The sequence below is a fragment of the Pezoporus occidentalis genome, unplaced genomic scaffold (assembly GCF_034315485.1).
Source record: "Pezoporus occidentalis ecotype Australia unplaced genomic scaffold, CSIRO_AGI_Poc_V1 ctg55, whole genome shotgun sequence".
Lineage (NCBI taxonomy): Eukaryota > Metazoa > Chordata > Aves > Psittaciformes > Psittacidae > Pezoporus > Pezoporus occidentalis.
The window spans coordinates 4,205,105-4,219,158 of NW_026915888.1; the positions used below are offsets into that span (position 1 = coordinate 4,205,105).

The following is a 14,054-nucleotide window of genomic DNA, read 5'->3' on the forward strand; positions in this document are numbered from 1 at the left end:
AGCTCACAGAGCTGCTGCCCGCATGCAGCTCTTTGTAGGGACAAGGTTGCAGCAGCTGCCTCCAGGCTGAGAATGAGCCTTTTCCCTCTTCCTTTCAGGTCAGTCCCCTGAGGTTGTGGCAGTTCCCGTGGGTGGAGGTGGTGGTTGGGGCTGGGAGCACAGCGGGGTCGTGCCATGTGCACCCACTATGCTCCAGCTCCACAGATGCCTGCTCCCATGTCCCTGGTTCTTGCTCCACATCCTGGAGAAGAGAACCTGCTCCTTATTTTGCTCCTTCCCCAATGCCTGTGACTTGGCCAATGAAGTTGTTTTGGTTTAGACAGAGCCACAGGAGCTCCCCTCAGCCCCAAGGGGGTGAGGAGGAGCAGGGGGAGCAGTGATGTGGTGGCAGTGGGCCAGCGCACACCGTGTGCCCTGCTGCTCCCCAGGCAGTGTAATCCTGGCTGTGGCCAGGGCTGGCTTTGCTCTGCACAGCACAACAAAACCCCCAGAGTGTTCCCAACCAGTGCCGTTTGCAAGCATCATCCCTTGCAGAGGAGCACCTTGGGCAGTGGGAGAGGCTGCTTCCTGCTGGCAAAGGGACCTGACTGAGGGGGGCAGCTTCCAAAACTCATTTCCTCTTGCCCTGGAGCATCTTCATTATAACCCAGCATTCAGATACCCCAGCCCTGTAATCACCAGCGGCTGCACTGTATTTTGTGTGGTCGCATCCCCTTTCACTGCCTCTCCTTGCACCCTAGGGTGCTGCCAGCACAAAATTGAGATAGTGAGGTGCAGGGCCTGGAGCCCAAGTGTGATGGGGAATGGCTGAGGGACCTGGGGGGTTCAGTCTGGGGAAGAGAAGGCTCAGGGGGGACCTGATTGCCCCCTACAACTGCCTGACAGGAGGATGGAGCCAGGAGGGGCTGGGCTCTGCTCCCAAGGAACAAGGGATGGGACAAGAGGAAACATCCTAAGCTGTGCTAAAGGAGATTTAGATGGAGCTGAGGAACAATTTCTTCCCTGGACAGGTTGTTAGCCATTGGAACAGGCTGCCCAGGGCAGTGCTGGAGTCACCATCCCTGGGGGTATTTAAAAGGTGTGTAGATGTGGCAGCTGGGGACATGGGTTAGTGGTGGCCTTGGCAGCGCCAGGGCAATGGTTGGACTTGATGCTCTTAAGGGTAATTTCCAACCTAATCGATTCTGTGATTCTGAATATGTTTCCTGGAAAAGTGGTGATGTGAGGGAACAAGGTGGTCAGGCAGGGCGTCAGCAGGAGCAGCACCGAGTGCACAGAAGTGGTTGTCTCCAGGAACTCGCTCAGAATTCATTTGCCATTGACTCATCAGTGCATTTTAAAACTCGCAGGAGAACTGCCTGTGCTGGCAGGGCCTGAGCAGGGATTTCCTCCAGCAGAGGACAGCAGTGCACGCAGATCCTGCCGGATCGCTGCTCCGCAGCACCGCCTGGATGCAGATGCCTGGATGGGAGAATGGTTTTTGTTGTTGCGTTGTTATTTAATAAACATTTTAAGGCGTGTTTGCTCCCGTTAGGAGTTCTTGTTTGCAGAGCGCTGCCAAAAATGCAGCCTGGAGGGAAGGCTGACAGCCAGGTCCAGGAGGCATTGCTCAGCAATGGAAAATAAAGCTGACTTTGCTGCCCAAAAGTTGTGGTTCAACGCTCCCTGCCTGCCCAAACGTGCATCACGTGGTGCTTGACACAGAAATGCGATCGTGTGTGCTCTGAAAGGAAGGCTCCTCTTGAAAGGGCTTGGACTAAGCGTGTTTTCAAGGGTGAAAAGACAAGTCCTCGTGTCACATATATAAATCTGTGTTTCTAACAGGCTGGTATTGCCAAATCCCCCCAGGTTTAACCGTGGTCATTGAAAGCTCAGCGGGTGCTGGGGACGGGCACATGGGTGGCTGGTTGTTCTCAGCCTGAGCAGGGATTTTGTCTCTCCTCAGGGAGAAGATGAAGCTGTTATCCTCAAATCCTGCACGCGGAGGAAAACCGACTCCATCGAGAAGAGGTTTTGCTTTGATGTGGAAGCTGTGGATCGGTGAGTGCCGAGGGGCGTCACGGCCCTGGTCAGCAAAGGGATGCGCACGGGGTTAGGATGCACTCCTCTGTGCTTGGCTATTCCTGAGGTCTTGTGCAGTTCCCATGTTTCTCTTCTTTAGTCATACCCTCGTGAATGGAAAGCATTAGTCCATGGAAACTCTTCCAGCCAGGTGCTCTCAGTACATTGAGTGAGCGCTCTGGTTTACAAGGTGCTGAGCTTACTCAAGTCTCTCTAACGTTAATGGTTTTTAGCACTTGGGCAGTCTCTGGCCACGTAAAGTAAATGCTTGCAAGTATGGAAAAGATGCTCCGTGGGTGTTTTGGCTGGGATATGACACCTCTTTCCAGCGTATGTGTTGGAATAGCTTCAGCTTTTGTGCTACAGAGTGGCTGTGGCTGGATGGTGGATACTGGAAGTCTGGCTTGTGCCTCTGGGTACTTTAAATTCACTTCTTTTTCCTGAAGGAGTGTTGTGGTTTAAAACCAGGCAGGGCTCCTTCACTCACTCCCCCCACCTTCTTGCCCTCCCCCTACTCCCAGAGGGACAGAGAAGAGAATTGGAAAGAATGCAAGTCCCACGGGTTGAGATAAGAACAGTTTAGTAACTAAGGTATAACACAAAGCACTGCTGCTACCACCAATGATAATAATGATAAAGGAAATAACGGGAAGAGAATACAACATCTCGCCACCAGCCTACCCATAACTCACCCCCCAGGCCCGACCAAGCACCGACCCATACCTCCTCCAACCCTCCAGTCCCAGCCCTTCTGGGTAACTCAGTTACATCCTGGGCATGACGTGCTGTGCTATGGAATACCTCTTTGGCTAGCTTGGGTCAGGTGTCCTGTCTGCTTCCTCCCAACTTCCCCTCCTCCCTGGCAGAGCATGAGGGTCACAAAGTCCTTGGCCAAACCAAAACATCATTGTTACCAGCTCTGTTCCCAAGCTGAAAGTCAAAACATTGCACTGCACCAGCTACCAAGAAGGGGAAAAATGACTGCTGCTGCTGAACCCAGGACAAGGAGTAAAATGCTTTCTGATGGGATTTATCACGTAGCAGCTGAATCAGATGTATGTGTGGATTCAATCTATAGCGCCTAGGAATGAGAGCTGTTATCATATCTAATTAGCATCACAAACAGCTTATATATATAAACAGGAAAATCAGGCTGGCGCTGCTATTCCAAGCGGATTAGTCACTGCCTCCTATCTTCCTCACTGCAGGAAGTTTATGTGGTTTGCAACAGCCCACTCCAAAGTCACTGAACGTCTGTGCCCTCCCAGTTGCGTGCCTGGTTGTGGTCCAGCTGTCCTGTGGGAATGCCCAGGAGGTCTTGGGAAAACCCAAGTTCATTGAATCCTGAGGTGGTGAATAACACTGGAATAACCCGGGGTTATTCCACCCTGTGCTGCTGCAGCGACCCAGTGCCAGCACAGGGCCGGGAGGGGTTGGGGTGATGGAGCTCTGCCTGTGTTGGCTGAGGGATGAGATAACCCTGGGGCTGCCTCCCACTCTCTGTGCTTTCCTCGGGAAGCTGCAGTTTTCCTGCTGACTTGGTTTTTTTTTAATGCCCTGAGGATATTTTTTTAGTTAATGTGAAAATCACAACGAAGCTGGGAGGAGGAGACGCCAGCCACCACAATGGCATTGTGCTGCGGCGTGCGCAGAGGCACCAGAGCCTTCCCTTGATGGCTGGAGCCTGCCAGGCATGGGATCAAGAGCTACTCCAGAAATATGCCTGCTAAATGTAAATAATGGCAGGGGAGCGGCAGAGGCGGGGAAACCTGAGGCACTGCTCCTTTCATGAGCACGTTCCTGCTGCAGGAGGGCAGTGAGAGCAGAAAACGTGGGCTAAAAGGCTGGGGTTTGCCCCAGATACAGGCAGCATTTTTGTCGTTGTATTTTTGCATGAGAATTTGTCATTAGTTGTCTAAAATAATGGTTATTTCCAAAGCAGTTGAGCTAAGAGGGAGAGGAAGCAACAGGTTTTGCCATGGCCAAAAGGGAATGTGATGTGCTCACTCTGTCTCCCCCTCCCCAGGGCAGTCATGCTGAGTGCTGGGGGATCTGGGCACCACCAGGGCTTCAGGTGATGCTCTGATGTCGAGGCTTTGCTGGAGATCACCTTTATCAGCCTGACACTTGTGGTTTGGGCTGCTGTACAGAGCAGTGTGCATTGGGATGGTTTCCCTGCCTGCCTGGGGTTATCAGGCATTGGCGGTGCCTGGGTATCATCCTGCAGCCGTCCTGCCGGAGCCTGCCCCAGCCTCACCGTGTGGCCTGGGCACTGTGGGTGACCTCAGCTCCTGTGCAGAGGTACCCGCTCACAGCCAGGGTTGCTGGGGCTCATCTGGGCACCATTGCTTGGGAGAGCCGTGCCCGCTGCTGGGAGGTCAGCCAGGCTGGGGCAGTGGGAAGGTAACGCCTTCGGAGAGGCATTGCTTGAGCCCACTCTCCACCCAATCCCGCTGACCACAAATGATGGGATATCTCTGACCAGAGGCGAGCTGGAGCGGTGCCTGTGTCTGGTTTTGCAGAATGGAGAAGGCTGATTTGTGCAGTGGGCTTTTGTCTCAGACTGGGTTTGGTTTTGTTTTTTTTTTTTTTTTGAAAGAGTTGTTTTGGCTTTTTGTGGATTTTCTTTTTCCTCTACTAACACAGAAGTTAGAAACTTGACGTCTTGTCCTTCAGCCCTGTGCAGGAAGTCTGGTTGCCCAGAGAAGCTGTGGCTGCCCCATCCCTGGCAGTGTTCAAGGCCAGGTTGGACACAGGGGCTTGGAGCAAGCTGCTCCAGTGGAAGGGGTCCCTGCCTGTGGCAGGGGTTGGAGCTGGGTGAGCTTTAGGGTCCCTTCCAACCCAAACCAGTCTGGGATCCTGTGATTACTGTCCTGAATGTCTCTTACTGCTGCAGCAGATCTCGCTTAAGCACCCTTGCAAAGACACTGCTGTCCCTCATTGCTCCTCTGTGGTGCTGCTCTGTGGCTTTCAGTGAGTAACTTGCCTGCCTTGGTGCCATGGGGACAACTTTCTTCCCAGGCTCCCTAAAGCACGTTCATTCTGCGCGCTGTGCCCGGACTGCCTCGGTTACCAGTTTGGTTTGTTGTGGCCTGACAATTATGTCTGCTTTACTGACTGGGGTAGGAGGATGCAGCGGTGCCACTGGGGCGCCAGCCCAGGGTTATCCCTCTGGCTCCTCCAGGAGCTGGCGCTATGAAACCTGTACGTGGCTATGGTTTGCTCATGTACCAGATCCCATGCTAACACACACAGAAAGCACAGAGGAGGAAGTTTCTCTTTCTACTCAAGTATTTTTATCTCCTATCACCATAAAATCCCTGTAGCTCCTCGGGCTGTGTCCGCACAGGGTGATACTGCATGGGAGCGAGGGGACCATGCTGGAGCTCCAGGTTCGCTGTGCAGCCTAGAGGTGGCAGCCGTGGCTGGCTCTTCCCTGCTCTTCCCATCCGCGCAGAAATGGGCTCGTTGTCAGCGGTGCATTTTGGGAAGTGCTCTATGTGCAACGTGGGGAGCGGGCTGGGAGCTCTGCGGACAGCACCCGGGGGAGCTGCTTGTTGGGGGGGGTTGTTTTTCTCCTGTGAGGATGATTCAGCACTCCCGAGCCTAATCTATTACCGCATTGCTTCCTTTTCCTGTTGTCTGATAAGGAGATGTGAAGTTCTCGGTGCTGACTGAAGAGCTGTGGCACAGGGGGTTGTGAGAGGTCGGAGAAAATCCCCGATGCTGCATTTGCAAATGGGTCTGATTTTCAGTGTGGGAAGTCAGGAGGATGTTATTGCTTTGTTACAGCAGAATGAGCCCCAGAATGGTGTTCTGTGTCTGGCCCATTCCCAGGGTGATGGATTCGGTGTTTTTAATGCTCTTTGTTTCTTTTAACTAGTTTGTAGTGTCTGTGCACTAAATTAGATTTGTGAACAAGGTACACGGGGTCCACAGCCAGTGTCTTGCAGAATGAGCCTTAGCAGGGGGAGGATCTCAATGGCTGATGGCAAAGGCTTTGTAATTTGGGGTAATCTAGGTCATCGCTCTGGACCAGAAGCAAAATGCTTCTAATACCAATTGGTGTTAATGGAAAGAGGAGGGGTTTGGTCTCCTGGTCGTTCATTAGCAGTAACTGCAGGTAGCTCCATTCCCCACGCAGGGTGTCTTGGGAGGCTGACACTGCATGGGGGAGCTGCGATGCTCCTGCCTTGAGCGGTCCCTGCCCAGCTGGTTCCGCCAGGCAGGATGTTTGCCTTGCTCTGGGTGCACACTTCAGAGCTGCAGCTCCTATCCCAGGCAGGACATGGTCCCCACTCCCCAGCGCCGGGGCACCCCTCATCCATGGGTGTTATCCACGGGTGTTCCCCAGGGCTGTCACCGCTGCTTTGCACAGCACGTGCAATACAACCTGTACTTGTTCCTGTGCTGGTGTTGCCTTTCCAGTGACCTTTAAAACAAAGCGGTTCCTGGGGTTTTCACAGGCGGGCTGGCAGGGAGCAGGTGAAGCTTGTTCCCCCCTCAGCAGCCACGCAGACCCACGCTGGCCCCTGCAGAACGTGCTGGCTGTGGCTGTACCGATGGTGCTTTAAGCTTTACATGGACAAGTGAGATGTTCTGAAGGCAGGAACAAGCTTCCCCTTTAGTTGCATCTCTTTTCATCTTCATTTTGGGACTGCATCTGGGTGCTGGTGCCTGGAGCAGCACCCCTGGGGTGCAGGTAGCGTGTGGGTCCCTGCTCTGCTCAGGCTGGGACTGCAGCCCCCTTCAGCCTTCCAGACCCTGTTATTAATCCACTCTTCTGCTTCTTCATTCAGCAGTTTAGATTGTCTCGGTATGATAAGCTGCTACAGGAGTTGGAAGTTCTTATCTGTTTCTATTGCTTTCATTATTTGTTTGTTTTTCTGGAAGGAGGAGAAGCTATTGGACTATCTCATTTTCTCTGTGTGCTTATTCATAGCTCCCTAAAACCAGGCTGTTTTTCACAAGAGCTGAGATATTGAGAACATTCAAATTTCCTGTGTGTCTCGTATGGAAGAAGCTCTTTAATTTTGTAGATTGTAGCATATTGAAAATATACTTTCTTGCAAAGTGTTTGCTGTGTTCTACTCCAGCCTCAGGCTCCTGCCTCTGCTCAGTTTAGAAACGGATTTCTTCTGACCACAAAACATCCCTTTCTCTCCTTTGCATCCCAAGAAGCAATGGTACCTGGAGGATGCAGCATCTGGTAATGCATCAGGAGGTCCTTTATCTTACTTACCACAGCACTTCATGGTTATGTGTCCTAGATGTCAGGCCCAGGAGGGTGTCCTGCTGTCCCAGTGTGACAGGCTTGGTGCTGGCTCAGCCGGGCAGCCCCACGCGGGTAGAGGAGCGTGTGTCACATCGGGCTTGGATGGATGTGAGCCCCCTGAGCTCCAGCATCCGGGATCATTTGTCTGTTAGGTGAGGGAACAAAGGGGATACTGTTTATCTCTTCGGAAAGGAAGTCGGAGAAGGGCCTTCCCCATCTCTACGCTGGGTAATTGAGATATCTGTAATCTAATGAGCACACTTCTGGAAGCGGTTGGTGGTGAAGGGAAGCCTGTGAAATGAGGCTGGCTGCGGCTTCAGCGCCAGGATCCTACCTGACTGTGAAGCACATGGTCCCCGTGGGCATCGTCCACATAAATAATGAATGAGGTGTAATGTGTGGGGTGCAGTTTGAATTTATCACAGCCAGGAAGCTGGTGCAGTGGGTGCCTTGGCGAGTGAACGCGGTGGGAGGAAATGCAGAGCTATTTGCAATGTAAAGAGGTTTTTAATTCAGTTTCACAGCCCTTCCCCTCATGCTGTTAAATAAGTCTGACTTTGAAGTGAAGGCCAAAGAGTTGTTATCTGCTTAAAGGCAGAACAAACATTTCCATGTTATCACCTTCTTGCCCTGTGTGAGAGGGAACCTGGCACAGCAGATACCAGCTTTGTCTCACCAGGACCTCACCTCTTCCCTGGGAGCCCGGAGTTGAATTTGCCATGAATGAGCACTTTAAATTCCATTGGTTTAATGTTTTTTGGCTAAAGAGAGAGAAATCCCAATGCTTCCAGAGCTTTCTGCCTGGGATATCTGTGCCTTCAGCAGCAGCTTGCCTTTAACTCAGACTTGGGCCTGGCTGAACCGGGATGCAGCTGGGACCTCCGGTCACAAAGGAAAAGCCTGCTCCTGCCGTGGGGGAAGGATTTGGTGTCAGCCCACAGCCAGTGCTGCTGCAGCTCCGCAGGTACCCGGGACTGCTCGTGAGTCTCTTTGTACCTGCACAAGGAGCTTTGTTCAGTGTGCTGAAAATCTGTGGTGCTGGATGTTGAACGTTTTCATTCTCAAATGGGTGATGGTTTAAGTGGTTTCCTCTTCCCTTCAAAATGAGTAAACTTCCAAACCACTAAGCTGGTGAGTATTGACTGACTCACCAATGGGATTAGCGGAGATCAAACACATCGTGTCTGGTTTACTTGGACCTGGCCTTGCTGCAAGCCTGAAGGCTCGACTCCTGCTGGTGAAACAGTGCTAAGCTATGATGTGCATGCTGAAAGTCATCTCTTGGGTTGGTTGGATGGGGAGCAGGTAGGGAGAAGGGTTAATCCTTGTTCCTCAGGAGCAAGAGAACACCAGCCAAACCCAGCACTGAGAGTCCCTGTTAATGTTTTCTAACAGAGGATCTGCTCTTATCAAGGAGCAAAGGACTTTCAGAGTGTTGTTGCAGCTCATGTTCTCCTGCTGAACTGCTTTTGGGAAGTGCAAGTTAGAAATCACCCCTCTTCCCAGCCTCATCGTTTTTTGAGGATTTAGTACCAAAAAGAGCCTACGTGCTCTGCTGAATGATGTCTGCAGGTGGTTGGCAGCTCCTGAGGTTAAACTGCTCTTCCCACCTTGTGCCACAGCAGCCCAGTGCCCCACGAGCAGTGATCCTGGCTCTGTGCTGCCTTTCTGGAGCTGCTGCACTTTGCCGTGGATGGAAAGAGCAGCATCAGAGGTTCTCTGCTGTGGTACTTTCAATGGATGAAACCCCATGAGCATTGCTGCAGAGAGAGCATCAATAACCAAACCATTCCAAGCCACGCAGCGCTCTGGCTGTGCCTCCATCTCTCTCATTGCCAGGCCTTCTGCCTGCTCTCCTGAAGAAATAGCTGCTGTGCTCTGCTGCTGCATCCCAAAGTAGCCTGGGAGGAAGCAGAAGGACCAAACTGAACCAACAGAACAGGGGCCAGCAAGATCGGTCCCGGGGCAGGATGCAACTGCCCCTTTGGATGCAGGAGACCTGGATCCAAAGGTGCAAGGCTGAGGATGCGTAGGGCCAGCTGGGCTTTCTGTGTGTGGATGTGCTGGCTGCAAGGTGAGCTTGGGGTGTTGAGGATGGAAAGCCCTGCAGCCACGCAAGGTGCAGTGAACGATCAGCCCACGATGCTCCCCATGGGAGTGCAGCATTGGCATTCACCCTCTGCGGCACGTTCCTCTCTTGTGCAAACACACAGCCACACCTGGGGTTGTGCAAATACTCTTCACGGTGTTAAATCCATCCTGACCTTGGTGGCCATGCTTATCAGAGCTGGATTATGGAGTTTTAACTCCTTGTGTGGAAAGGGCAGTCCAGGAATGAACTTAGGGTCCACTTGTGAGTGGTGCAAGAGGCGTGGGTCCCAGGGTGAGGGCTGCGCTGATGTTCCCTGGTTCCCTGTGGTTTGTTTGCTGGCACTTGGGCCTGTTCTTCCCCCTTCTCATTAAAACAAATTAGCATCTGGATTTACAGTGGATCTCATGGGCTGCGTGTGACAGCAGTGGGTGGCAGGACCAGTGGTGCAGGAGCGAGCACCGTGGGGCACCCCAGGCCTCCTCACAGTGATTCCCCCTACAAGGCTGCAGGCAGGGGTACGTGGACCAGGATCTCATCATTGCCATTACCGCAAGTGACATCAGTGTATGGATGTGGTCAGGGAAATGGACACAGCCATGCTGGCAGGAATGTGTTGGGATTGAAATTCTTCATGCAGCATAAGGTGTCTCCCTAAGGCTGGTGCTCGGTGTGGTGGTGGGACGTGGTGTTTGGGATGTGTAGGTGCCCTTACTTGCTTGGTTACCTTCCTTGCCTTCTCCTGCCATTGCCTGGATGGGCTTAAGTCCAAGCGCAGGTGAGCTGCGTGGCTGAAAGCCAGAGGAAGCATTTGGCACCCAGCTCTCTGACTCTAAACCCACTGAGAATGTGTCGCTGTTGGATGTATCCGCTGCTCATTTGTCCTGGTCAGGACCTGCAGGGACACCCTGGAGCGGTCAGGCTGGGCTCAGCCCTGTCCTGCTGGGACTTGGCGAGGAAGGAGCTTGTCCTCTTTCTCTCATGGGAGCTCAGTCTTTGCCGTGTTTGTTTTCCATCCCACAGTCTGTTCACAGCATCCCCTTTGTCTCCGCAGGCCTGGCGTGATCACCATGCAGGCGCTTTCAGAGGAGGACCGGCGGCTGTGGATGGAGGCGATGGACGGCCGGGAGCCGGTGAGCATTAACACCAGCTAAACCCCAGCCTTGGGGAAGAGCGAGGAGAGCTCCGCAGCCTGGGGCAGGTTGCTGCTGCGAGCAGGCTGTCACGCAGCGCCTGCCAGCCGGTGCGGGAGCTGTATCCGTGGGGCAGCTCGCGCCTCCTGCCAACAGAATAGTTTAATCCCTTGGTTAAATATTTGAGGTAATGCTGTATCTCCTGTGCTTGGATCGCTTGGAGGTGCAGTGGGAAGGAGGAGGGTAGGCTTGGCCAGCACGAACACGCTGCTGTGCTGTGCTGAAGGGAAAACACGGCAAAAGGAGCCGTGGAAGAAAAGATGCTGTACGTTCGCAGGGATGCTTTTTTGTGTCCTGGTGGCTGCTTTGGGGTCTGGTGGAGAATCCCAGGTTTCATGTGAGGCTCCCTGTGCTCAGCCATAGCCTCCTCGCTGCCATGCTTGCTCCTGCCATGGCAGAGCTGCATGGGCTGCCTCACCTTCAGAAGGGGTTATGGGGGCTGTCGGAGAGCTCAGTTGGGTTTTTACTCGTTAATGCATTTGCAACCTTCACTGCGGGGCTCCGGGAGCTGTGGCTGGTTCCGAATGCGTTCCCTTGGCGGTACCATCCTGCCCGGCTCTCCAGCAAGGAATGGCAAACACAGCGCCGCCGGGCAGCCTCTGTATGCACAGCGAGAGCAGACTGTGGGCCCCCGTGCCTCGGGCTGGCCAGGAGCATAGCAGGGTACGAAAGGAAGCTCTGTGGAGAGCTGGAGCAGGCAGGGCTGCTGCGGGGCAGCCCGAAGGTGCCTGTGTGTGCTGCTGGGCTTGAGTCAGGCGCTGGCAGTCAGAGGAGAGTCCATGCGGGGAGCAGGGTGTCCCAGTCCCACAGACCGGGAATGGTTTGAGCAGATCCCCCCCAGATTCGTGAAAAAGGTTCTTGCTTGTCAAGAAAAGGCATTCCTTAAAGCCAGGTGCGCTGTGGATACACGTGGGCTGTTCAGTGAGTGCTGGAAAGCACACGTTGGGCTCAGTCGAGCAACTCGCTTTTGAAGCGTGCGGTGGTTTAGAGGTCAGGAGGGCTCTGTGTGTGAGGGTGTGTGCGAGGTAAAGGGTTTCATTGTGGGTGCCTGGTATCATAGATCCATTGGGTAATTGAGGTAGAATGGGACCTCAGGATGCTTCTTGTCCAGCCTCCTGCTCAGAGCAGGTTGCTTGGGTGTTACCTGGTTGGGTGCAGTGAGCATCCGAGGGAGGAGGGTGCACAGCTTCCCTGGGACTGCTTCGCCATCCTGATCCCCAGTCTGAACCTCTCCTGTTTCATTTCACACCTATTGTCTCTTGCCCTCCCGCTGTGCACTGCATGAGGGGCCTGGCTCTGTTTTTCCAATGCCTTAGGAAGGGTTCTGGCAGGTCCCCAGAAGCTTTTCCTTCTCCAAGCTGATTCTGGTGGCACCTGGAGACAGGCTCATATTTGAGTTTCTTCAGAAACAAAGCGTGTGTCCTTGCTCCCAGTCTGAATCAAGCCTTGTCCTCCTTCAGCTCCCCTGCTTCCCACTGCTGGGAGCTGGTGTTGAAGGATGCGAACCGCAGTCGCCGGCACTGGGGCTGTGTGAATCCATCCATCCAGCTGCAGTTTGACATGCTGATGTTCCCAGGATCTGGCACAACGGCGGAGCCAGTCTGTTGGGGTTGGGTTGCAGAAGGGCAGCCAGGGATTTTGCGTGCTTGTGAAGTGCTGTGCGTGTGAAAGGTGCTGTGGAGCAACGAGTGCAGGACTGCCTGGATTATCCTGTTTGAGAATCTGGTTACGTGAACGCCTTCAAACACACAGCTCTCTGTGCTGACACCTGCGGATTTCTCCTCTTCCCTATCGGGCCCATCAGCTTAGGGTAGCTTGCTCATCCAGCACATCAAGGGTTGTTGCTGTGCATTAATGCAATACCTCATGGCATTTAAACGCTCATGGTGTTTAAACCCGGCCTTCCAGGTGTGGTGCAGGGGCCATGGGAATGGAGCCTGTATGGAAATGGATCCCAGAGGCATTTCACTGGTGAAGATGGTGAGTGTTGACAGACAGGATAACTCCCAGTCCTCAGTTACCCTCCTCGATCCAGCACAAGTGCAGCTGTTGGTCTGTTCTCTTTGGGCTCTTCTCTTGCAACACCAGGGTGTGGGGTGTTACCTATTCCGCAGAGAATTCCTTGAGCAAGAGACAAGGATTTAACCTTTGGACTCTTGGAAATACCCATTCTGTGCTTTGACTGTATTTCTGTAACCAAGAAACCCCTACTGGAAAGAATGTCTGGTTTTCCTTTGATTTTTGAGTATTGAGTTGTGGAAAAGATCGGCATACTGGGGACAGCAATTCCATGTGCAAATTCAGGCTGTGGAGAGATTAAAGTGGACTGGAGTTTGTTTCTTAATTATAATTAAAAGATTAAAACCAAATGTTGAATTACATTTGAGTAAGATCTAAACATAGAATGTGGGCTGCATTAGCCAAGACATTTGTCACAACTTGAAAAGATTTATTATACATCTCGCAGTCAGAGCAGCCTCCAGATAGCTATCATCAGTCTGTTAACTCTTACCACTTGGTATTAATTTGGCTAAAACCCCTGTGTTGACTTTGGGGTTTATTTTATGTTACAGAGGCTGGGAACAGGAGAAACGAACTCTGTCACAGAGCAGTTGCGTTTGGGTTTGTTCAGATACTCAGGATAAGTTTCCGATGGCTTTTCTCCTCTGGTGATGCAGTTTGTAACTGTGCGTGGTGGAGGGCAGCATGATTCTGAACCTGAGTCAAGCATAAAGCTGTGCTGGCCCATGGTGGTGGCTGTGGTGGGCTGTGGGGTTGGGAGAGGTGTGAATGAGGCTGCTTTGTGGCAAAGAACTGCAGCGAATGAGCGTTTCGGTGAGGCTGTGGCTGTGCCAAGCCTGCAGCCCCCGTGCCAGCCGAGAGAGGTGTCGGTGTCAGTGTTCCTGTGGTACCTTCCACGCAGGTCGGGGAGCTTGGCAATCACTCCCACATCACAAGGGCACAAGTGGGTGCTGGGTTTGAAGTGTTTGGGATGTGAAAACGCTTCTGTAGGAGAGTGAGCATCACAGGGTGAGGGTGCGGAGAGGGTTAAGGATATGAAACGTGTCAGATCATATCCTTGTTGAGCTGTATTAACCCGTTGTCCATAATCTTGAGTGGTGATGGAGAAGTTAGTGTTAATGGCTGTGATCCTGTCAGAGGAAATAAGACATGGATGGGATCTGAGCTGTGCTGTTCTGGCATGGACTTCATGCTGCCCTTTGCTCCATTTGTTTTGGGTTTTGTTCTTTAAAGCAATACAAGTCTATAAAGACACAGTTAATGCTGTGCAGCCGAGTGCACCGCAGGCTGCAGGAGCCGCTGGTCTCACGCCTTTGAGGGAGGGAGGAAGGAAGGGCTCTGAAATGGAGACACAGCAGCAGCGCTTTCTGCTTTCCTTCTGCTCCTCTTGCTTCTCTTCAGCTCTTTAATGTGC

The 14,054-nt window shown here is 52.8% G+C and overlaps 1 protein-coding gene across 4 annotated transcripts in view; it reads left to right on the top strand.

The window, feature by feature from the left end:
- ARHGAP26 (Rho GTPase activating protein 26) overlaps positions 1 to 14,054 on the top strand; it is a 116,542-nt gene that overhangs the window by 25,075 nt on the left and 77,413 nt on the right. For all 4 annotated transcript variants that reach the window (XM_062638181.1, XM_062638182.1, XM_062638183.1 and 1 more), the window contains 2 exons: positions 1,946 to 2,040; positions 10,480 to 10,558. In XM_062638181.1, coding sequence (XP_062494165.1) covers positions 1,946 to 2,040; positions 10,480 to 10,558 — 174 coding nt within the window. The remainder of the gene's footprint in view (positions 1 to 1,945; positions 2,041 to 10,479; positions 10,559 to 14,054) is intronic.